Source organism: Bubalus kerabau, chromosome 11 (genome assembly GCF_029407905.1).
Source record: "Bubalus kerabau isolate K-KA32 ecotype Philippines breed swamp buffalo chromosome 11, PCC_UOA_SB_1v2, whole genome shotgun sequence".
Taxonomy (NCBI): Eukaryota; Metazoa; Chordata; class Mammalia; order Artiodactyla; family Bovidae; genus Bubalus; species Bubalus kerabau.
The window spans coordinates 90,322,075-90,346,565 of NC_073634.1; the positions used below are offsets into that span (position 1 = coordinate 90,322,075).

Genomic DNA, 24,491 nt, shown 5'->3' on the forward strand with positions numbered 1-24,491 from the left:
ACATGAAGATAAAGACACAGAGTGTTAGCAGAATCATAGATGCCCCCTCCCTGAGTCCACCCAGGATAATGCCTGTCAAGACTTCTAACATCGGATGCCTTTGCTTGTATTGAAACTTGTATAAAGTGAATCATTACAGTTTGTTCTCCTTGAGGTCTGGCATGGAGTTATGTGTAGTTCAGATCATTTATTCTTCTTGCTGTAAAATGCAGCATGATCCATCCACCTGTTCTTCTGCCCACGGGCATCAGGATTGTTTCCAGTCTGGGGCTGTCATGACTAAAGCGGCTTTGAAAATTCTGATACATCACTTCAGTTCAGTTGCTCAGTTGTGTCTGATTCTTTGCAACCCCATGAACCTCAGCACGCCAGGCCTCCTTGTCCATCACCAACTCCCGGAGTTTACCCAAACTCATGTCCATTGAGTCGGTGATGCTATCTAACCATCTCATGCTCTGTCGTCCCCTTCTCCTCCTGCCTTCAATCTTTCCCAACATCAGGGTCTTTTCAAATGAGTCAGCTCTTTGCATCAGGTGGCCAAAATATTGGGGTTTCAGCTTCAACATCAGTCCTTTCAATGAACACCCAGGACTGATCTCCTTTAGGATGGACTGGTTGTATCTCATTGCAGTCCAAGGGGCTCTCAAGAGTGTTCTCCAACACCATAGTTCAAAAGCATCAATTCTTCTGCTCTCAGCTTTCTTTATAGTCCAACTCTCACATCCATACATGACCACTGGAAAAACCATAGCCTTGACTAGATGGACCTTTGTTGACAAAGTAATGTCTTTGCTTTTTAATATGCTGTCTAGGTTGGTCATAATTTTCCTTCCAAGGAGTAAGCGTCTTTTAATTTCATGGCCGCAATTACCATCTGCAGTGATTTTCAAGCCCCCAAAAGTAAAGTCTGCCACTGTTTCCACTGTTTCTCCATCTATTTGCTGTGAAGTGATGGGACTGGATGCCATGTTCTTAGTTTTCTGAATGTTGAGCTTTAAGCCAACTTTTTCACTTTCCTCTTTGACTTTCATCAAGAGGCCCTTTGGTTCTTCTTCACTTTCTGCCATAAGGGTGGTGTCATCTGCATATCTGAAGTTATTGATATTTCTCCCGGCAATCTTGATTCCAGCTTGTGCTTCTTCCAGCCCAGCGTTTCTCATGATGTACTCTGCATAGAAGTTAAATAAGCAGGGTGACGATATACAGCCTTGACGTACTCCTTTTCCTATTTGGAACCAGTCTGTTGTTCCATGTCCAGTTCTAACTGTTGCTTCCTGACTTGCATATAAGTTTCTCAAGAGGCATGTCAGGTGGTCTGGTGTTCCCATCTCTTTTAGAATTTTCCACAGTTGATTGTGATCCACAGTCAAAGGCTTGGCATAGTCAATAAAGCAGAAATAGATGTTTTTCTGGAACTCTCTTGCTTTTTTGATGATCCAGCGAATGTTGGCAATTTGATCTCTGGTTCCTCTGCCTTTTCTAAAATCAGCTTGAACATCTGGAGGTTCACGGTTCACGTATTGCTGAAGCCTGGCTTGGAGAACTTTGAGAATTACTTTACTAGTGTGGGTAGGTGCATTTTTAATTGAGGGAAATTGTCAAATTGCCCTAGCAAACATGCTTTTGTGTCCATTGACCCTGTCAAAAATAAGCTGTGAAGACATTCCCCTATGTCTTCACTAATAATGGGCCTTCTCGAATATTCTGACTTCTGCCAAGCTGGGTCGAAAAAATGAGAACTCATAACAGTTGATTGCATTTCTTTGGTGGTGTTTTCTTGAGGGTTTTTCATGTATTGAAAAGCCATCATGGACTTCCCTGGTGGCACAGTGGATAAGAAAACGCTGGCCAGTGCAGGGGTTCCACCCCTGGTCTGGGAAGATCCCACATGCAGCAAAGCAACAGCCCATGGGTCACAACTGCTGAGCCCCATGCTCAAGGGCCCCGTAGTCACAACTGATGAGTCCCTGAGCCGCAAGTGCTGAAGCCTGCGCACCTTTGTGTGCTCCACAACAAGAGAAGCCACCACAATGAGAAGCCTACACGCTGCAACAAAGAGTAGCCCTTGCTAGCCACACCTGGAGACAAGCCCCCGTGCAGCCAAGAAGACCCAGCACAACCAAAAATCAATGAATTTTTTAAAAGAGTCTAACACAAGATATTATATTTAAAAAGCCATCTTGATTTCTGTTTGTGTGAACTTTGAAGGAATTTTAAATGGCAGTGCGGGGACTTGAGAATGTTTGTATGCTGAAGCGAAGGGCTCATTGGAGGAAAATGCTGCGGAGAGGGAAGGGAAGGAGGTTGGGGAGTTGGGGAGGATGGGGGAGCACATAACAGGGAAGCAGGCCCCGGGCAGGAGGACGGACCCGCTTCATTAGAGGTCGGGGGAGGGGAGAGCAGGTGGCCAGGGAGTTGGGCAGCATCCCAGGTGCAGAGGAGACACGGCCAGGGTGTCCACGTGTAATCTACCTTCTTGGTGACGTGGGAGCCATCTGGTGGGAAGGGGGCCCTGGTGAGATGAGAAAGGTTTAGAGCCGACTCGGGGAAATGTGTTAGGGACTTGGCCAGTGAGAGTGACAATGATTGCCTCATGCCCTGAGGATCCAGGCAGGATGCTGGAGTGATCCTGGACAAAGAATGAGGTTGTGTCCTAGCTCCTGCTATTAAAGTGCTGGATCACCTGGACAGGTTTCTTTGTCATCTTTGAGGCTCAGTTTTCTGACCTGCCAAATTGGCAGGTTGGATTAGCTCTTTGATTCTAATCAGCAGTGAATTGTGATCAAGTTAGTTTTCATTGTTTGGTTATGAATGAGAAAAATAAGTGCAAGGAATGCATTTTTTTCATATAGTCAAGTACAGTTTAAGGACTATCGTTTGTTCAGACTATCATTAATTTATTATTAAATCTGTTTTTTTTTTCTTGTGAGATGTCATGTCTTTTAGGAAGAGCTGGTGATAGCAGATGGTACATAGTACTCTAACTTGTGAGAACAAAACACTGGCAACCCTAAGGCAGCCCCCTCAAAGTTGTTCTGAAATTTTATGGTCAGTGAAACCCCCACATCTGGGAATTTCTGGACTAGATGCTTCCAAAGGTCCATTCCACCTTGGATAATTATGATTCTACAAGGGCTGGTCCTCTTTTCATGTTGAAATGGAAGGAGCTGATTTGAAGGCCTAGTCAGAAACAGATGGTTGGCACTTCTCCCTGCCCTGGGCCTGGCAGCCATGAAGAGTCAGAGGAGCTGGGGGCATGCACTCTTTCTTTCTCCTGACCCTCAACATCCCCTCCTTGGGTTGCAGACTGGCTGGCCCAGGCTCTGCCAGCTCTTGAGTATTTCAGTCTTTGGCCTGAGCCCAGCTGCAGAGCCAAGAGGAACAAAGCAAGTCTGGAGGCTGCTCTCCCTGCCCGCAGTGCGACAGGATGAGTGGGAGGGCTGGAGAGAGCGGACTTGGGAGGGAAGAGCTGGCAGCCTGTGAGGCCTGAGTCCAGCCCATTCTTCCTGTTTTCCTTCCTGGGCTGAGCCCACTGGCTGGAAGCCACACAAGGACCAGAACATGCTATGAACTGACCAGTCGCTTTACCCGCAAGCTGGTTGGCTAAATGACCTCATCGATGATTGACTAGTGAATGATTCATGAATCACTGACCCACCAATCTCCCACCTGTTGAATGACTGACCCACCAACCTGACAACAGGCATCTAACACCTTTGGTTTCTTCATCTATAAAATGGGGCAGACACTGAGGACTAGAGACGTGAAGCAGCCGAGGCTGGCAGAGGTGGACCCAGGCTCCGTGTCTCAGACCCATGGCCCCTACTTCTTTCTCCCAACCATCTCCTCCTGGAAACAGGCCCTAAGAGCACGTGTGAGTCCAATAAGTGGACTTGGGAGGGGGCCTCCGTGGCTCCCAGCAGACAAAGGGAACAGTCAGCTCCTTCTGTGTGTGCTCATGCGCGCGCGCACACACACACACACACACACACTCCTTCGTGCTGTGCTCTGTCTTCTCTTTGTGTGTCCCCTAGAGGCCAGGATACACCTCTCTGTGCATTGCATCTTCAAACCTAAGAGGGAGAACCGGGCTCTGTGTATGTCAGGCCCCTGGTCCTGGGTTAGAGTGGCCACATAGTCTACAACCTGCTCCATTTGCCAAAGGAGAGCTCCAGGGTGGGACTGTGGGCACACTGGGTCCCTGGAGGCTTCCCTTAGGGGACGGTGGTGGGGTCTTGAGAGAGTGGGCTGGGCAGCCTGCAGAGCTGTGAGGAAGGAGGGCTCTGCTGTGTGCCTGGTGCAGGGGGACCATCGCAGGGACCAGACCCACTCCTGCCCTCTGGTCCCACCATTTGGCAGGAAAGACTGACCCATGAACAAGGGCCGTGGGGAGTGGGTGAGGAGGTGGGCAGAGGGGACCTCACAAGCTCTGCCTGCGAGCTGGCGGGAGGGCCGTTTCCGCAAGAGAGGTCATCGGAGCTGGTATTAAGGGACAAGGGGGAGGTAGCCATTCCGGGAATGGAGGTGGCGTCTCAGGGCTGATGACGCAGCTAGCCCACCTGTGCACATGCAGCGGGTGCTGCTGCTGTTGCTGCTAAGTCGCTTCAGACTCTGTGCGACCCCATAGACGGCAGCCTACCAGGCTCCTCCGTCCCTGGGATTCTCCAGGCAAGAACACTGGAGTGGGTTGCCATTTCCTTCTCCAGTGCATGAAAGTGAAAAGTGAAAGTGAAGTTGCTCAGTCCTGTCAGACTCTTCGCGACCCCATGGACTCCATGGGTCCTCTGTCCATGGGATTTTCCAGGCAAGAGTACTGGAGTGGGGTGCCATTGCCTTCTCCTCAGCGGGTGCTGAAGGTGGAAATAAGCTTGGCAGAAGGCCTGAGACCTGGGGAGAGCGGCCAGTCCAGTGGATCTCACACGTGAGCAACACCGGAAAGCCCTGGGGGCTGCGTCGACACAGAGGGCCGGGTCCACCCCGTGTGTCTGATGCAGCAGGTCTCCAATGGCGTCGGAGAAGCAGCATCTCTGATAAGTCCCCAGATGTGGGTGCTGCCACTGGTCCAGGGACCCAGCTGCGAGAAGCAGTCCTCTTGTCCACCCTCCTCATTTTGTGGGAAGAGAAACAGACCAGAGAACGGAAACCACTCGTCCAGATCGCTCTCAGATGACCAGAACCCACCCCTCCGGGCTCAGTGCCCCCCACCACAGTACGAAGCCCTCTGGCTGGATGCTGCAGGGCCACTGTCCTGAGAGCAGCCACCCGAGAAAAAAGCCCTTGGAGGTCAGTGCAGCATTAGGCAACAGCACAATGAACCTGCTGGCCTGGGCAGGCAGTCTTCCAAGTGTCCCGTGGCTGCCCAGCCTGTCTGCCTGGCCAGCGGCTTGTACCTGGGTGTGCTGCCAGCCTGGCTTCCCCAGTGGTCCAGTGCGATGCTGGCACCGGCCCAGGCGGGCAGCAGGGTCAGCGGGACAGCAGCTCGGCGCGTTGGCAGAATGGCCAGTCGAGAAGTGTCTTGCAGGGGGCTTGTGTGGGCCCTGCAAGGGTCCTGCCCGGATGCCTGCTCCTCATGCCTGCCCTCCAGGAGTACCAGACCCAGCCTCAGTTGCATTATATCACCCCAGTGGTCCCAAGCTGGCGTAACTCAACATAGGAATGGATTTTAACCCTCCAAGGAGGTGTCAGCTTCCAGCTCAGAGCTGAGCACGGTGGCACCAGGGGGTGTTGCCCCCATCCCTCAGGTGGGCTGGCCCCGTGCCAGCCTCTTCCTGGGGAACCAGGGGACCCCTGGGGGGCAGCTCCTGCTCCCCATGGCTTCCTCTCTGCCCTGAAGCCCCTCGTCTCCCCCATGAAGCCCCCGCCCCAGGTGAAGTCAGTGCCCCTCCCCCCTCAGCATCCTGCATGCCTCTTTGGTAACAGTTGCTGTGTTTACCACTTCCTGTCTGTCTCTTTCCTGAACACAGAGCTCCGACCTCACAGCAGGCCCGTGTGGACGGGGCCAAGACAGGAGTAAACTGCTTATCCAGGATGAGTTAGAAAATGCCTTGCGCTCTGGTTTGCCTGGAGCCCCTGCCCGGACACCCTTCCAGCTCCATGTCACTCTCGGATCCCCGCCGGCTCCCTTGGGTCCCTCCCCATCGTGGCTCTGAGACACACGCTAGTTCGGGCTCTCAGTGTGCGAGCCGTCTTCACTGCCTTTCTCTCTCCCTCCCGCCGGGCAGGGACGCTGAGAGGTGGGAGCCTTCTCTCCCAGAGCCCTGCCTCTGCTGGGGCCAGCACCGTGAGAGCCTCAAGAGACCTGGGGCGCAGAGATGGGAGGACTTGACCCCTGCGCTCAGCTCCCCGGGGCAGGAACAGCAGGCTCGGGGTTTTGCTGTTGCTGTTGAAGTGCAAGCAAGTTCATGTTGAAGCCTGATGCTCTGCCAGCCACTGGGGAGACATGAGTGTGATACACTTCTAGCTCTTGTGGACTTAGCTCAGCACCTGTGTGACTTAGGCAGGTTGCTTAGCCTCTCTGAACCCCAGGTTGCTCTTCTGTAAAATGGGGATGGTAAAATATTTACTTACAGGAATGTCCTGGGGATTACACGAGATGATGCTTATGTAACTATTCTTCAAAGGTGCCTGCCACATGACTGCTCATAAAAGGTGACTGAAAAGCTGTCTTGTGTCCAACCACTCCATCCTAAAGGAAATCAGTCCTGAATATTCATTGGAAGGACTGATGCTGAAGCTGAAACTCCAATACTTTGGCCACCTGATGCGAAGAGCTGACTCATTGGAAAAGACCCTGATGCTGGGAAAGATTGAAGGCAGGAAGAGAAGGGGACGACAGAGGACGAGATAGTTGGATGGCATCACTGACTCAATGGACATGAGTTTGAGCAAACTCCAGGAGTTGGAGACGGACAGGGAGGCCTGGTGTGCTGCAGTTCATGGGGTCGCAAACAGTCAGACACGACTGAGCGACTGAACTGAACTGAACTGATAAGGGAGGCTCACAAGGAAAGTGGTGATAACGGTGTTGCTGTTCAGTCACTAAGTCGTGTCTGAGTCTTTGTGACCCCTGAACTGCAGCATGCCAGGCTTCCCTGTCCTTTACCATCGCCCAGAGTTTGCTGAAACTCATGTCCGTTGAGTCGGTGATGCCATCCAACCATCTTGTCCTCTGTCGTCCCCTTCCCCTGCCTTCCTACAGCGAATGGGAATATGTGTTAGGATTGTAACAAACGCGGGAACCGCCCTATGAAGGGTGAGCTCCCCAACTTGAGATGCCCCCACACCAGGCAGGGCAGAAATCCATCGGGGTGTGGATTCCCACCGACAGTGGGCTGGCTGGCTGCTGGGGCCCCAGGTCCAGTCCTGAGATTCTGGGGGCTCGGGGCCACACTGACTCCACAGCCTTGGGCGGTTCCTCCCAGGACCCCGTGGTGCCTGCAAACTGTCTTACTGCCCACGGCAGCCCTTCCTCACAGGGAGCAGCAGCCTCCACGTCAGGGTGTCCCTCCCAAGCTCTTGCCTAAGTGGCCACGCTATCTGCTGCTAGCAGGTACCACAGGTCCTCGAGAGGCAGGCTTAGCTTGGCACCCCCACTCCAGCATACGTGCCAACTGTGAAAGTGGCCTGCTAGGGAGTCATTCTGAAGGTCATGCATGGCCTCACTTCAAGGGTCTACCAAGCTGGTGGCCCCACTGGCTGACCAAGGATTCTGGGAGAAACTCAAGTTCCTCCTTTGCATTACTTTGACCGGCTCATGCAGCAGTTAGTTAACCCCCAGGGAAGTGAGCCTCAGCAGGAAATCCTAACTCACCGGCCAGCCACCCTCCGGGGCCTTGCCTGCCTTCACACTTCCGGCCTGCATCCAGCGTGTGGTCCACTCCGCTCATTTCCTCCTGGGCTCGTTTATGGGGCTTCCTGAGGGCTCGGGCCCTCCAGGCACCTGGACGCCTTAGCTCTCAGGCTCAGGAGGAAACTTGAGGAGCCATGGTGTCTGCCAGGTGACATAGCTCCTCCATCCCTGTGGGAGGACAGCTTGCCATGGCCTGGGCCCCCCGCCTGGGCAGTGATCACAGGCCTAGGGAGGCCTGAGTCTCTCCTGAGAAGGGACCTCTTGACCTCTGCTTTGTCTGATCTCCAGGCCTGACCCCAGATCTTAGGCCACTTGAGTCAAGAGTCTGGTATGTGGGCTGTAGCGATGATCTCTTATACACACACATTTACAAATGCTTTCCTCCACATTTTCTCCTCGTGACTCCCTAGGCAGGGACCACTGTCTTCAGGAGGTCAGTTTCTTCAACTCTAAAATGGGAGTAATCACACCTTCCTAGTAGGGTTATGTTAGGAATTAGAGGTGATGCTCACAAAGCATGGCCCTTACAGGGCGTCAGATGAGCCCCCATCCAGAGAGGTGATTTCTCTGGTGTGGCTGGGCCCAAACTCCCCCTCATGGCAGACCCATCTGTAATGCTGGGAGAGAGGGGGTGCTTTGTATTCTATGTCTAGGGTAGAGGGGGAAGCTGGGATCCCCACACTGGGACAGCACCCATCACCCCAGACATGGGAACCCCAGAAACCCTGGCAGGGGCAGGGGCCAGAGTCCCTGGGGATAGAGGAAGGTACTCCCAGAACTCTGGTGTAGGACAGGAGGCCACTGAGCTTGCACCCCCAGGGTGGGCGGCTTGGTGTGGGGGCTGGGGTGGTCCCAGGGCATTCTCGGAGGGCACCCCGCCCCACAGCCAGGCCTTTGAGCTGTTTTGGACACACACGCACTTCATTGCTCAGCCGTTTCAATTTCCTTTTGGCAGCGCCATGCAGCATGTGGGATCTTAGTTCCCCGACCAAGGATCAAACCCACGCCTTGTGCACTGGGAGTGTGCAGTCTTAGCTGCTTGACTGCCAGAGAAGGCCCTCAGCTGTCTCAGAGCAAAGCTGGGAGATCATGCAAGCTCCCTGCCCTCCGGCTTCCTGGCTCCCTTCACAGTCTTCTGGGCCAGGAAGGAAGGGAGGGATGAGGGTGTCGCAGGCCCAGAGCATTCCTCAGGGCGGAGGCAGGTGGGAAGGGGCGCTGGAAGCCCCCGGTCCTGCAGGGCCCTCTGAGGGCTTTGTCTGGTACCCCGAGAGCCGGAAGCGCCCCACCCTGGGACAATCCCTCTGCAGCTGGGTGGGCCTGGCCCACTTCCCCTGCCGGAGTACACACCCAGGCTGATGGGCTCTGCAGCCGCTGGGGAGAGGTTAGCGAGGCAGGCACCTTTTGGCCTCAGCCTCTGGGGCTACCCCCTCTGGGGTAGGAGAGGATTTGGTTGGTATGGTGGTAGTAGACTGGCAGAAGCACAGATAAAATAGCCCAGCCAGCCTCTGTGGATTCCAGCAAGCATCAGCTGAACCCCAGATGCTCTGGCAGTCCAAACTGGAGAGAGGGTTGGGAAGCATTTGCTCCCAAGATCGCGCTCCATTCACGTGGAGATGCTGCTCTTCGTTCAAAAGACACAAAAGGGTTCAATGACCCCCACTCCCATCTGGAAAGTGACATGTTATTCATTCATTCATTTCAATAGATCCTTGGTGATGGCCAGTCCGGAGCTGATCTCAGGGTTCTGGAGAGTAAGCCTGTGCTGATGTCCCAGAGTTCACAGTCCGGAGGACACAGGGGTGACCAGGCATTGGAAGATGGGCCAGAGGAACTGTGTGGGGAGTGGGGAGCCCAAGGCAGACCAGCACTTCATCCTGGGGTCAGAACCCTGCCTCTTGGCCATGTTTGAGCTGAGCCTCAAAGAGGAAAGAAAAAAGGAAGCATAAAGGGGGAGTGTGTGTGTGGTGGGTGTGTTGGTGTGGGAGGTAGGGGTGGGAGGCAGACAATAATTTGGGCTTTTTTTGTTTTCTGCTGAATAGTATACCAACGTAAGGGCTTTCCAGGTGGCACTAGTGGTAAAGAACCCGCCTGCCAATGCAGGAGACATAAGAGACAGGAGTTCAGTCTCAGATCTGGAAAGATCCACTGGAGGAGGAAATGGCAACCCACTCCAGTACTCTTGCCTGGAGCATCCCATGGACAGAGGAGCCCTGGCGGGCTGCAGTCCACGGGGTGGCAAAGAGTCCAGCACAACTTAGCAACTAAAACAAGTATGAGATTTCCACATACAGTATATTATTAATAATATGCATTATCATGTATGATATATATTGTGTAATATTACATATATATATGGAGAGAGAGAGAGAACACAAGAGATATTTATTACAAGGAAGTGACTTGCACAATTGTGGGGGCTGGTTAGGTGAGTTAGAAATTCAGAGGACGGGTGGCAGGCTGGACCCTCTTGGGCAGGACCGACCACTGCAGACACAGGTGGAATTTCTTCTTCTTCAGGGTGACCTCAGCTTTGCTATAAGGCCTTTCGCTGGTTGGAAGAGACCCACTCACATTATGGAGGGCAACCTCCTTTGCTTAAAGCCACCTGACTGTGGACATTAACCATATGGACAAAAATCCCTTCCCAGCAACCCTCTAGGTTAGCGTTGATGGACTAACTGGTGATGAGTGTCTGGCCAAGTTGACAGGGAAGACTAACCATCACACCCAGAGGCCAAGAGCTGCTGAGGGCCCGGTGGTGAGAGGCAAGGGGTAGTCTCAGCCTCGGTGACCGCGGCTTTCAGGTGCCACCAGCCTCTCCCAGACCATTGCCCTGGTTCGGGCCTCCCTGTTCTTGTCCCTCTCTCTTTAGGCCGCTGTGTGTGCATGTATGTTGGGCGGTGGTAGGGGGTCTGGAAGGGCAAGGCAGGCTCCCCCATCCCCAGGGCTTCACACAGATGTGTGCCCTTAGCTCCTGCAGGCCTCATGGCGCCCAGGGGCTGGGCTAACAGCTGGTGCTCAGAGCTGCCTCCTCTGGGTGGCCCTGGCACCCTGGCCTTCGAGACAGCCTCAGCCTCGCACACACAGCCTGTCTGCTGCTCCCCAAGCATTTGCCTGCCCACAGGGGGAGAAGAGGAGCCCCCGTTCTCACGCCGAGGGCCCTGCTTCCGCACCGCAGAGGACAAGACGCAGCCGATGCAGGGCGTAGTCCAAGTTCTTTCCCTCACGAGCAACAAAGCAGCACGGCAAACACAGACAATACATGCCAAGATATGGGGGCTCCACCTCCTAAGGGAAGTCTGAGCCGGAACTTTTTGAGTACCTATGAAAAGAGTGCTCCTGGCCGCACACGTCACCTGCCTGGAGCCCACTCATCTCCAACCTCTGTGGTTGTCACCTGCCAGAAGGAGGACAGCCATGGTGGCCAGAGCCGGCTGGCACCCTGAGTGTGCGCACCCCCTCCAGCCCACGTTTGGTGATGTCATATCATAGCTTGAGATCAGCCCTCATGAGAATACTTACACCACAGAAACTGGAAAAGTGAAAAAAGTGTTAGTTGCTCAGGCGTGTCTGACTCTTTGTGACCCCATGGACTGTAGCCTGCCAGGCTCCTCTGTCCATGGGATTCTCCAGGCAAGAATACTGGAGTGGGTTGTCATTTCCTTCTCCAGGGGATCTTCCCGACCCAGAGATTGAATTTGCATCTCCTGCATTGGCAGGTGGATTCTTTACCACTGAGCCACCTGAGAAGTCCTTGAGCTAGATTTAGGAGAAAATAAAAAGAGAATTCAAAAATCAGAAATTGACTAGAACATCAGCAGTGATCACATTTGGATAATGGGATTGATGGTTTTGTGAGTGACTGAAAAAACTATTCTTAAAACTTTATTCATAAAAACAAGTAGTGGGCTGAAGTTGGCTCTTAGGCCGTAACTTGCTGACCCCTGGTCAAATGGGCATTATTGTAGCTGGATCATGGTTACATAGGAGTTCACCACACTGTTCTGTCTACATTTGCATATGTTTAGTGTCTTCCTCAATAAAATATTTAAAACAATAACAAAAACGACTTTCCTTCCCAACTATCTTTAAGTTTAATCATATATATTTTCCAGTTTTATGGAGGTATAAGAGAGTTGGGACCAAATCCATCCCGAGTCCCCAACTCCTGCCCTGTGCTCCAGAGTCCAGGCGGGTGTGGGGGCTGTGGTCACCAGACTCAGTCTCTCTGCCCCCTGCTTACCTCTCCCTGTCTTGGTTTCTCCATGCGCATCTCAAGGCTGTGGCTGGGGCTGCGTTTTCACCCGGCCCTGCTGCCTAGTCATGGCTCTCTGGCAAAGCCCCCCATCCCTAAAGGGTCACGGGCCTGAGGGGAAGAGAAGCGCTGTCTCTGTCTGTCTCAGGGACAGGGTCTGGACCGTGAGGATTTGGGGAGCCCTGTAGCGCTGTGACCCTGGATGAGGAGCTGAGAGTTGGGCCTGGGAGTGTTCAGGGAACTCCAAGCAATCCTGGAAGAAGGACCACCCACAGCGTGGGCAGCGTGAGAGCATGGGTCACTGAGCCCGCCTTCAGGACTGTTGCTCGAGGGAGGAGGACATCAGGGGCCGAAGGAGCCCAACGATGGCAGGCAGGTGCTGGATGGAGGAGGGGAACATGGGGTGGTCCAAGCCCTGCAGACCTGAGACCTGGCCCTCCCTGCTCACTCGCGCTGCCGTCAGGCCCAAGCCTGAGACGGGAGGCAGGGGCCGGCCGCATGTGATTCCTGTTGGCTTTGGGGACCTGGAAGCATCTGGAGGCTGGAGCGGGAAGTGGGGGAAAGGTCAGAGCGTCGCGCCGGCGGTGGCCTCGCTCCAGGGCCGGTGGGCGGAGGGTGGCCAGCGGCCAGCTGGGCCAGACATCCACAGGCCAGCCCTGGGCTGGCTGTCAGCCACCCAGGGGAAGCCACGCGACCTCGAGGAGGCCTGGGCTGCATCTGCTGTGCTGGCGGGCGGGCGGGCGGAGGCCCCGGGGCTGCTGCTGTCTCTGACCCAGGTTTCTGCAGCCTCGGGGCCTGGCTTCACAATTGGAGGGCTTTCTGGGGACAGAGAGTCAGGTGGACGGGGGTGCGATAGGGGATCCATGGGTGTGAGGCCCCTCAGAGCTAACCGTCTGTCCCTCCATGCAAAGGGCAGAGACTCTTGGAGGAGATATGGGACAGAAAGGAGAGAGGTGGGTCAGGGCTCAGTTCGAGAGTTTCCCCCCTAATGGGCCTATCCATCCCCATTTCCCCGCTAATGGGCCTGTCCACCCCTTCCAGGCCACTGCGTGCAAAGAGATGAAGCTGATTGCCCAAGGAATCAAGTTTTAGTATCGAAAATGCTCAGTTTCAGCAACAAAATACATTGTAAGACATGAGAAGAAATAAGAAAGTATGGCTTATACAGAGGCCAAAAAAAAAAACCAAACCCAATCGATAGAAACTGTCTTTGGGGAATCCCAGGCTTCCCAGGTGGCACTCGTGGTAGAGAACCCACCTGCCAATGCAGGAGATGCAGGAGACACAGGATCTTCCTTAGTCAGGAGATCCCCCAGAGGAGAAAATGGCAGTGCACTCCAGTATTGTTGCCTGGAGAATGCCATGGACAGAGGAGCCTGGCGGGCTGCAGTCCACAGGGTCACAAAGAGTCGGACACGACGCATATAATCAACTGAGGAATCCCAGACGTTGGCCTGACTAGATGGAGGCTTTCGCTCAGCTATTTCAAATATGATCACAGACCTTCAGGAAACCCTGTCTCGAGAGTAAAGGTGCGAGGATCATGTCTCCCCAGATAGCACCCTCCTGGGGTGGGCCGGCCCAGGGCCACCTGCTCCTCCCGCCGCCCCGCACCCTCTGTGGGCTGCCATTGGAAATCAGAGCTGGGGGCACTAGATGCCCCTCATGGCCCCCACTCAACCCAGAGGGAGTGGGAAGGGAAGAACCTGGTTCAGACTGAAGGGGTGTCTGGCTCGCTTCTGCTGAGCTGAGCCCACCCAGCTTGGAGGACAGACTCCATGAGACTAGAAATGGAAAACGGGAGTCAGCTATGGGGAGCAGGGTGGAGGGTCAGGAGGGTCACAGCCATCTTCAGACACCCAGCGCCTTGTGGCTCTGGGGAGGGCCGCCGGCTGGCCAGCTGTGTCCACTGCTGAGTGATGGGGGCTGGCCGCTGAGCCTCTCTGAGCCTGTTGGTTCCTCTGTGAAGTGGATGATGACGCCGGCCCTCCCATCTCACAGCGTTGCCTGTGAGAATCAAAGGCAGAACCGACCCTAAGGGCGGTTCCTCCTCTGCCCCGGCTTCTCCCCCGGGGGGAACCCTCCTGGAGGGGAGCCTCTGTCCCTGGGGCACCTTCTCCCTCAGGAGCTGCAGCCTTCAGCCCTCATGGCCTGCAGTATGTTTGCCTACTCTTATCACAACCCACATGCACACAGCCGTGGAGAGCTCCATGTGGGTGCCTGGTAACTGGGCCATCCGTGCTGACTGCCAGGCTTGGGCAGGCCACTGCCCCTGTCTGGTCCAGCAGGACGTGGACATGGCAGGGTGAGATTCGGGGACTGTCTGGCTTTCTGGAAGGCCCAGAACTGCAACAGAGAGCTGACTTAGCCTCAAAATCCCAGGAGGCCGAGAGGCTTTGTCCACTTGGACCACCTGTATTGCTAAGCCCAAGATCTGGATGCACAGGCCACCCGCAGTGCCCATCTTGGAGACAGGGTCACCCCCGACACCGCCCAGGACAGGTGGTCAGCACAGCCCCAGAGGAGCGTTCTTTGGCTTTGGCTGCAGGTCTGTGCATTTTTTGGGTGAACGAAAGTTTTTTATTAGGACTTTATTTTTTAAGAGCAATTTTGGGTTTGTAGCAAAACTGAGAGGAAAGTAGAGATTTTCCATATATTCGCCCGCCCCCCCGCCCTCCCGGCTCACACATGCCCAGCCAACCCCCCACCCCCACGATCAGTGGGACATTTGTTACCATAGATAAGCCTCTATGCTACATCATTGTCCCCCTGCGAGTCTATATGACGGTTCACACTCGGCAATGCGCATTCCACAGGCTTGGACGGCCTATAATAGCATGTCGACATGTATCCATCATTACTGTACCACACAGAATATTTTTGCTGTCCCAAGCATCCTCCGTGTTCTGGTTTGTCATCCATCCCCCAGAAACCCTGGGAACCACTGCTATTTTTACTGTCCCTATTGCTTCTTTTCTTTCTGCAATGTCATATAGGTGACGTAGCATTTTCAGATTGACACCTTTCCCTTAGTAATGCATTGTTTTTTAGCGCCGAGCAACACTCCATTGACTGGATGTATCACAGTTGATTTATTCATGCACCTACCGAAGAACATGTGGGTTGCTCCAAGTTTTGGAAGTTATGAATAGAGCTGCTGTAAACATCTAGGCTCGGGGCTTTGTGTGGATATGTTTTCAGCTCTTTTGGGTAAATACCAAGGAGCATGATTGCTGGATCATATCTATGGTAAGGGTACAGTTTTGTAAGAAACTGCCAAACTGTCTTTCCAAGTGGCCGCACCATTTTGCATCCCCGCCAGCAACATCTGGGGATTCCTGTTGCTCTGCATCCTCGCTGGCATTTGGTGCCGTCAGTGTTTTTCTGGATTTTGGGCATTCTCATGGGTGTGTGATGGCATTTCTTGGTTGTTTTAATTTGCACTCCCTTCATGTCAGATGACAACAAAGGCCCTAGTCAAGGCTATGGTTTTTCCTGTGGTCATGTATGGATGTGAGAGTTGGACTGTGAAGAAAGCTGAGTGCCAAAGATTTGATGCTTTTGAACTGTGGTGTTGGAGAAGACTCTTGAGAGTCTCTTGGACTGCAAGGAGATCCAACCAGTCCATCCTAAAGGAAATCAGTTCTGAATATTCATTGGAAGGACTGATGCTGAAGCTGAAGCTCCAGTACTTTGGCCACCTGATGTAAAGAGCTGACTCATTTGAAAAGACCCTGATGCTGGAAAAGATTGAGGGCAGGAGGAGAAGGGGATGACAGAGGATGAGATGGTTGGATGGCATCACCGACTCAATGGACATGAGTTTGAGTAAACTCCGGGAGTTGGTGATGAACAGGGAGGCCTGGCGTGCTGCAGTCCATGGGCTCGCAAAGAGTTGACTGAGCAACTGAGCTGAACTGAACTGCCACAACTACGGGAGCCTACATGCTGTAAGTACGACCCGTCACAGCCCAATAAATGAAATAAATTTTTTTTTTAAAGGAAAAAAGGAAAGAACAGTCAGGATCGCAAAGTCCCGTGGTCTGCGACCCAGTTATCTTATGACAGTGGAGTCATTCAGTGGCAGTGTATTGATCATTGTATCAATCGGGGTCTCAAGAGGAATCAGGTGACACATTCAAAATAGTGCTATTCAAAGACAGACAGTGGCAGCCTGGAAGGGTGGGGAGTTTGGAGGAGAATGGATACATGTGGATGTATGACTGAGTCCCTGCGCTGATCACCTGAAACTGTCACTACATTGTTAATCGGCTATACTTCAAAGTAAAATAAAAAGTTAAAAAAAAAAAGAAGGATTGTTTATCAAGATGGAATGTAAGGGGTCCTAGGGGGACAGTTTGTGACCTGCAGTGAGTAGCAGCTCACCCCTGAAGGAACAAGGAAGTGATCCCATCCCTGAGGGAAAGAGCATGTGGAGGAGACCATGTGCTTGGGGGTCAGCCTGCTTGAGGTGGCTGTGGGGAGTCAGAAATCGGTCCCCGACCCTGAGGTTCCTGCCTGAGGCTCTCCTCCCTGGCCATACAGGCTGCATGGTCCCACAGGTGTGTCCCCGGGAGGAGAGCTGGGTGGGGGTGAAGGATGAATCTAGGGTGGCTGATACAAGACACCCGCTCAAGGGTCCACAAGGCACCAGCATTCCTGGAGGCTCTTGGAACTCATTAGGGACCAAGTCAGACAAAACCCTTGTTCTGATGGAGGGAACATCCTAGTGAAGGAGGTGAACAACAAACAATAAGCATAATAATCAAGTGAAATATATGGTAGGTTAGGTTACCTAACCTAACCATATGTTGGGCTTCCCCGGTGGCTTAGTGCTAAAGAATCTGCCTGTAGTGAGGAGGCACAGGCAACTCAGCTTTGATCCCTGGGTCAGGAAGATCCCTTCCTTGGAGGAGGGTGTGGCAACCCACTCCAGTATTCTTGCCTGGAGAATCCCCATGGACAGAGGAGTCTGGTGGGCTATGATCCATGGGGCTGTGATCAGTGAGGCTACAGGGTCAAACACTACTGAAGCACATGAGCACAGCCCATGGTAGGTTAGAAAGCAACAAGTGTTAAAAAAAAAAAACAGAGAAGGAGCCTGGGGGGCAGGGTCGGTGAGGGGCGGGGAGCATGAAAGGGGAGGACCTTCACCCTGGAGGGGTATCTTAACATGCCCCAGATCACTGGACCCCCAGGAATTTTAGAGACAGCCTGCTGAGTTCCTGTGGTTTTCTCCCCTTTGCACACAGGTACTCACCAGTTTCCTGGAGAAGCTATTACCTGCCATTCCTATTTCATCAGTGGAATGGCAAGGTGACTGAGGTCCCCTCAAACTAGACCTGTCTAAGGGCTGGAGACTCAGGATACCCCTGAGCTCTGCAGCAAAGGTGTGATGTTGGTCCTGGCAGCTGGAAGTAAAGTGCTTCTGATGGTCTTTTCTAACAGTTATGGAGAAAAAAGTACTTGCCAAGAAGGGCAAGCGTGACACTCAGCCTGCACTCATTTTATTAATGCCATGACATCCCATCGGGCTCATAAATGGGTCTTTCTTCCTGAGACTGAGATTGGTCAGGTATCTCCAGTGGAGATGGGGGAATTTCAGCAGTGGAAAACTGGTGGTTTATTATCTGTGTGCTGCTGACATCATGTAACCTTGTGAGACATCGCTGAGTAGTATCTTTGGCAAGAGGGCCAGGATGGCTGAAGAGGAATGGGGGGCAGTGACAGGTGAGGTCAGAGGGTAAGGGCCATGGACCCCATCCACATTTAGGGACCTTGGCTTTTCCTCTGAGTGAGACAGGGAGCCACTGTAGGGTTTTAAGCCAGAGAAGCTTAATCTAGATTCATATTTTAGAAGGCTCATTTTCTTCTAGATTGAAAATGAAATGAAGGTGGAAACAATGAGTCTAGTGTTGTGCTGTGCTAAGTCGTTTCAGTCGTGTCCGACTCTGTGACCCTATGGACTGTAGCCCGCCAGGCTCCTCTGTCCATGGGATTCTCTGGGCAAGGATACTGGAGTGGGTTGCCATGCCCTCCTCCAGGGGTTTTCCTGAGCTAGGGATCGAACCTGCGTCTCTTACGTCTTCTCCATTGGCAGGCTGCTTCTTTACCACTAGCAGCACCTGGGAAGCCCTGATGAGTCTAGTTAGGCTACTGCAAAGATGCAGGTGAGAGTCGAGGTGGTGAGAGATGGCTGGATTCTGGATGTATTTTGAAGGATATAACAACAGGGTTTGGGGAAGAGACTGGGTACAGGATGTGAAAGAAAGGGAAACTGATGATGACTTCAAGGCTTTTGTTCAGGGCAACTAAAAGCATGAATTAGCATCACTGTTTGCTAGTGAACTTCTTTATGCCAAGCACGGTGCTAGACTTCAGAGCGGGGTAAGAAAGCATGGTGTGTGCCCCTATCTTGCTCCCTACCCCTTGCCCCCTGCCCTTCTGCACTCTGGAATAGGGCTGGAGAGGAGGACGGACAGATATCTCAACAGGTAACTACATAGGATGCTGGAGAGGCCAAAGGAGGGTGTCCATACTTCACCAGGGAAAGTGGAATGCCAAGGAAAGCTCTGAGTTGGTGACGGGTGAGCTGAGTCTCAGAGAATGGGTGAACATGCTCAGCCAAAGCAGAGAGGAGGTCTCCAGGAAACAGGACAGGTAAGGACTCGTGTGCTTGGAGATATGCAGATAGCGTGGACTCACGAGCCAGTCTGGACAAGCCGTCTGTGGTTTATCGTGACAACTCTGCACTGTGGAGAAAGCCTGTGGGTTGAAGAGTGGCTGAGGGGTGGGTGGGCTACATACAGGTGGGCAGGAAGCTATTTCAACAGTGCAGAAGTGGAAGAAGACAAGCCAGGCCCAAAGGTCTGGAGTGGACGCTGGGACGAGAGAGGTGGCAGAGTCAAAGGTGACCCTGGTTTCTAGCTTGGGTGCCACGCACAACAGGAACCATGCGAGGAGAGGAGCTCAGTTTGGGGTATGAGCCGGGCAGAGAATGTCCAATACGGTTTGGATTTGGAGCTAAAGGGACAGTTTGGATTGGAGAAAGAAATCTGGGAATAGTCTATGCTCCAGACATTAGAATCTGAGGTTGGAGAGATGAGAATAGCAGCACTTCCTGGGCAGGTGTAGGGTCAGAGAGGGTCAGCCAGACATAGGAGAATCAGAGGATGCTGCCTGGAAAGTGTGTCTTATTCTTTCTCTGACCCGTGTCCCCTCTCCAGTCTCCCCAAAGCCCTGATTTCAATTTTCCAAGCCGTGTGGTTGAGGGGAGGAGACTTTTTTGGGGGGACCTAATGACGGTTCACCAGTGGATGGGTAAACTGAGATATTCTGATCCAAATGAATTTCAGGACATTTGCTGGGAGTCCTGCGCCTCTGGACTTGAACCAGGAGACACACGGATTTAGGAATTGTTGGCAGTCATCTTGAGACCACACAGGGAGAGTAAAACTTAGGATGGAGCCCCCAAAGGAGGCAAGAAATTAGGCTGCCAGTGACATCAAGGTCCAGGACCAACCTGGGACACCTTCAGCTTCAGCGTTAGGAGAGCAACACATTTCCTTTATTGTTTGACCAGCTTGTCATTTCTGATTTTGCAACCAAAACTTTCTAGCTGATATACCCATCATGAAAGCCAAAGAAATTGAGAAGGTTTTCTTTATGGTCAAATGTCCGAGAGAGAGAGAGAGAAGACGAGCAGCTAGGTCATCCACAACCTTGGCTGGAGCATTTGCAGTGGACACAGCACATGAGAGTGGAGAGAACTGGAGGTCTGGAGGTGGACACACTGCTTCTTTCCCCAGCAGTGCGCTCTCCTGGGCCTCAGCTGTGAAATGGGGCTATGCCCTACTCACTGGCCCCGGGAGGATTAAAGGAGACCATCCAGCATCCGGCACTGAGCTCACTGCACAGTGTGGCAGGGACAGGAGTCAGGCTTCCCCGGGCTGAGCGCGTAAGAAATGAGGAAGAGGGACAATAAACAGAGTAGTCTTTCAAGGAGGTAAACAGAAAACAAAGAACAAACAGCCCCCAAACAAGAAGCTACGCTCAACTGCCCTCCAGTAGACACAAGAATCCAAGCGCTGAGACGTCGAGAGACAGACTCACACTCAGTGGGCAGGAATGAAACTGGTTCTCTCTGGATAGCACTTTCACAGTCTCTACAGAAAGTTTACTGACCACTGTCTCTGACTTGGTACTCCTCTGCTAAGAACTCACTGTGCAGTTCCACTTCACAGGTATGGAAGGACAGACCTGTCCACATTTTTTTGCAGCAATGTTTGTAATAGCAAAATCTTGGTCTAAATATCTACCAGTAGGTACTGATTTGTTGTTCAGTGACTCAGTCGTCTATGAGTGACCCATGGACTGTAGCCCACTAGGCTCCTCTGTCCATGGGATTCTCCAGGCAAGAATACTGGAATCTCCTCTAGAGAATCTTCCCGACCCAGGGATTGAACTCGCATCTCCTGCACTGAAGGCAGATTCTTTACCATTTGAGCCACCAGGGAAGCCCTGGGTACTGATTAGATGGTGGTCATTTCTACAATGGAATACAATGCAGTCACTAAAAAGAACTCATGTCTAAAGAAGAGTGATAAATGAAAACATCTGCAAATAGTATGACCCTACCTGCAAGACAATATGCACAGTGCCCCTGAGTTTGCCTGGAGGATTCTGGTGTGGATGGAGAAACAGATGGCTGGTTCTCTCTGGGACGTTGGACTGGGTGTCAGAAAACTCACCTCTCAGAGAGACGCTCTCGCGGAGCTCTCCTCGTTCCTTCTCATGGCGTGTGATTTTTTTCTTGGCATGTGTTACATTTGTAAAATGTTCTAAAATTTGGCTAAAAGATTTGAAGGGGGATGATGGCTAAAGGAGTTCAGGGTCAAGGGTGTGTGTGTGAGACAGAGGTGAGCGGAGCAGAGAAGGGATTGTGGCCTGTTGGTGCACACCTGCTGTGACGCCCTCGGGGCAGCCGTGTGGGTTCAGGGCCTGACCACACCGCCCACCAGCCCGTGCTCATACGCTGGTGGCAGTGTGTGCAGGTGAGACGCAGATGTTGCTGACACCGGATGACAGTAATACTCCAGCTCCACAGGGTGGACAGAGGACACTGACCTTGAATGAGTGCACACCTGGTCAGCGGGAGCAGGGGTGGTGACCCCACCCTCTGCACCTGCGAGCCGCATGCAGCCCCTGCGACTCCGCCCCCATGACGTCCAGTCGGCTCCTTGACACCCCTGCTCCAGGGCCCCGGCTCTGGTGCTGTTTTCCTGGCTACCGCCAGGTTAGGCAGATGATCCCCACTGTGTGCCGTGGGGCCAGGTCCAGCCACGCTTACTTCTGAGCTGCTGACTTCTAACCCATCTTGCTGCTGATGTCCTGCAAGGGGCGGGGCTTGTCAAGGGCACCAGCTTGTTACCTCATTGTTGCAGGATCATTGACTGAGCACCTGAGCACCGGGCAGGCTGCCAGCGATCCAGGGAGACAAGAGGATGGGGAGGGCGGCGGGCAGGTTAGGGTCACAAGGTGCGGGGTGTGTGTGTGTGTGTGTGTGCAGGGTCAGGGGACCTGGGCTCTCCACTGGGGAGACAGGAGAAGCCCCTTGCCTCCAGGGCAAAGCCAAGCTCTGAGACAAAAGGCGAAACCTAAGTGACCGAGGGAGAAAGAAACAAAGACGGAAGGAAGGCAGGAAGTGTGAAGGGACAGGGCAGCAGAGTCCAGAAGGGTCCCCTGGGCGAAGCCACAAAGGCCCCACCCCACAGGCTCTGGGGCATCAGGGGACCATGCGTGGGGTCTCCCCCTCAGGAGTTTTGACCTGTGGCCCCAGGATTAGAGCGAGAGGTCCACAGGCATTGCAGGAAACCTCCCTGGGAGTTACTTCATTTCTGCGATCATGTGTTCACTAGAAATATACTTCAGTGTCTATCACATTTTGGCCCTGGATTACCGGTGGGTACTTAACAACAGCCGTTTGATTTAGAAATTCTGATGATCTGAAACATTACTGGTAGATTTTTGTTCCTTTTTTTGGTCAAGCTACACAGCTTACAGGTTCTTACTTTCCTGATCAGGAATGGAACCTGGGCCCTCTGCAGTGAGAGCGCAGAGTCCCAACCACTGGACCACCAGGGAAGTCCCTGGTAGATTTTTAAACCAAACATTTTCTGTTAAGCTTTAAACTAAGAACTCTGAGATTTCAGGTCTGAAAGCATTTACCTTAAGCTTTGGTGGTTAAATTTTGGTAGTAGTTAAAAACTCAGTTGGGGCCCCCTCGGTAAACAATTACTCAGATCATTTTAGACCCTCTAAGGCAAGACTAAGAGGAAGGAAGAGAGTTTTCCCAAGTTTACATGCTGGGAAACAAGGAGAAAACACGAAGGTGATTCTTTTCAGCTCTACTTTTTAAGATCTGAGATTCTGCTTTTACTGACTAATGAAAGGAAAAGCCAAGCTAAATAACAGGAAAGGACGTATTACGAAATAGACATATAAAATTTAATCCCTTTGGTTTAAAATACATCTTCAATTATACAATTAAAAACAAGACAAAATCAATTCCATAAAACAAAATACAAAATATTGTTATATGACCCGTGTCCCATAACATCTTATCTTGGAAAGCCAGCAATTAAGTTCACATACTTCATTAGAATATTTTAATGGAAGAATGTAACTATCAATCCTATGTATACAAATAGCCTATTCTACTTCCCTGAACCTAAAGATACCTGCGATTTTTATTTCTGTTACAAAATTACACTCTTTAGTATTTTTATATATTTAAACACGTATAAAAATGTTCCCCATAGTAATACAGTCTCATAAACTCATGAATGCTTTTTAGAACTGTTAGCATACAAGACAATCAAAGCCTGGAGGTTCTGAAACGTGATAAAACAGAAGTCATTTCCTGTAGCACAGAGATCTGGAAGTACTCCGTCCCGAGTTGCATCTCCTGGTTCATGGTGACGACAGTATGTGCCGTGATCACCGTGTTTATTCCCGCTGTCGGGGACGCCTGACTGATACTAGCGGACATGGCAGACGTGAGCTGCGGTAGTGCTGTTTCCTTTACTTCATTTGTTAAACAGTGCAGACATCCAAATAACAACCTTCTCAAGAGCGTGCAGCATCTCTGTCAACTGAGGTTTTGCTAGGCTACAGAATGGTGGCTGTGTTTGGGAAAACCCAGAGAAAGCTTGTGAGTGGGATTCACTAAGCCCAGCATGCTACCTGCTGGGTGTACGTGGTCTGAAATAATTTATCCTCTCAAGAAAGTCCTCAGGGTAGACCTCATCGCGTCTCCTCACTGTATGTACAGACACCACACGTATATATTATCTATTTCTATAAGACAGGTATGTACACATTTACAGACACAGGCCTTCAGGACGCATTGCGCTTGCACACACGCGGCTTCGGCCTGGCGGAGGCGCGCTGTCCGCGTCCGGTTCTTCATAATAGAGGCAGCTGATATGTTCAAGACAGTCGCAAAGGAAGATTTCGGTAACCTGCCCTGTTGGAGTAAACACTTACTGGGGAATGAGAGGCCGAGGAGAGAGGGCGCCCCTGTCTGGTGGGGGCACCGTGCCCATGACCTGAGGCGGTCAGAGTCACACCGAGTCTGACCTGCACCGTGCTGAAGAGACAGTTCCATAAATAATGTAGCAGATATCCTAAAGGTTCCCAGGTAACCTAGCAAATCTTGGAACAAAGTTTCCACTTTTAATCCTAAGTATTTATAGCAGAAAATTCAAATATGCTTTCTGGGGTCATCTGAAAAACGTCAATGCAATACATTCAATGCTATCTCCAAGCCAAAAGCAGCGCCACCTCCAACTTCCACTGACATCCACCCACATTTGGAAGGTGGCCGACTGGCAAACCTGTGGCCTGCCAACCCCAAAGGCCCAGGTGACAGCTTCGCTGAGCTTGCTGGGAGTCGTGGGCGGGGCGTCCTCAGATCTCAGTGAGGGTGAGCTTGAACGATCCCCCGGACTCTTCCATCTGCAGCTGGAAGGTGTCTTCGTTGGAGTAATGCTTCACGATATTGTCATCCATGTTCACCAGGATCCTGGAAAAGGGAGACGAGACAGGCCTGCTCGCTCCTGCCCACTCTGCAGTCACACCCAAACTCCACAGCTAGCACTGCCACTTGCTAGCTGTGCCACGTGAGGCGAACTAGTTACACTCCCTATGCCTCACTTTCCTCATCTGTGAAATGGGTATAATAGTAGGGTCAATCTTACACGGTTGTTGTAGGGATGAAATGAGGAGCTTGGGTAAAGCACTTCACATGCAGGGTGTATGATAAACAACACACGGTAGCTGAGTTATTATTTCAGTGTGCAGTAATCATTCAATAAACAGTACTTA

General features: G+C 52.2%; 1 protein-coding gene across 4 annotated transcripts in view; it reads right to left on the reverse strand.

Moving 5' to 3' along the window:
• Positions 1-22,588: 22,588 nt before the first annotated feature.
• Positions 22,589-24,491, reverse strand: part of GRHL1 (grainyhead like transcription factor 1) — a 49,332-nt gene continuing 47,429 nt past the window's right edge. For all 4 annotated transcript variants that reach the window (XM_055540955.1, XM_055540956.1, XM_055540953.1 and 1 more), the window contains one exon: positions 22,589-24,189. In XM_055540955.1, coding sequence (XP_055396930.1) covers positions 24,075-24,189 — 115 coding nt within the window. In that variant the 3' untranslated portion in view covers positions 22,589-24,074. The remainder of the gene's footprint in view (positions 24,190-24,491) is intronic.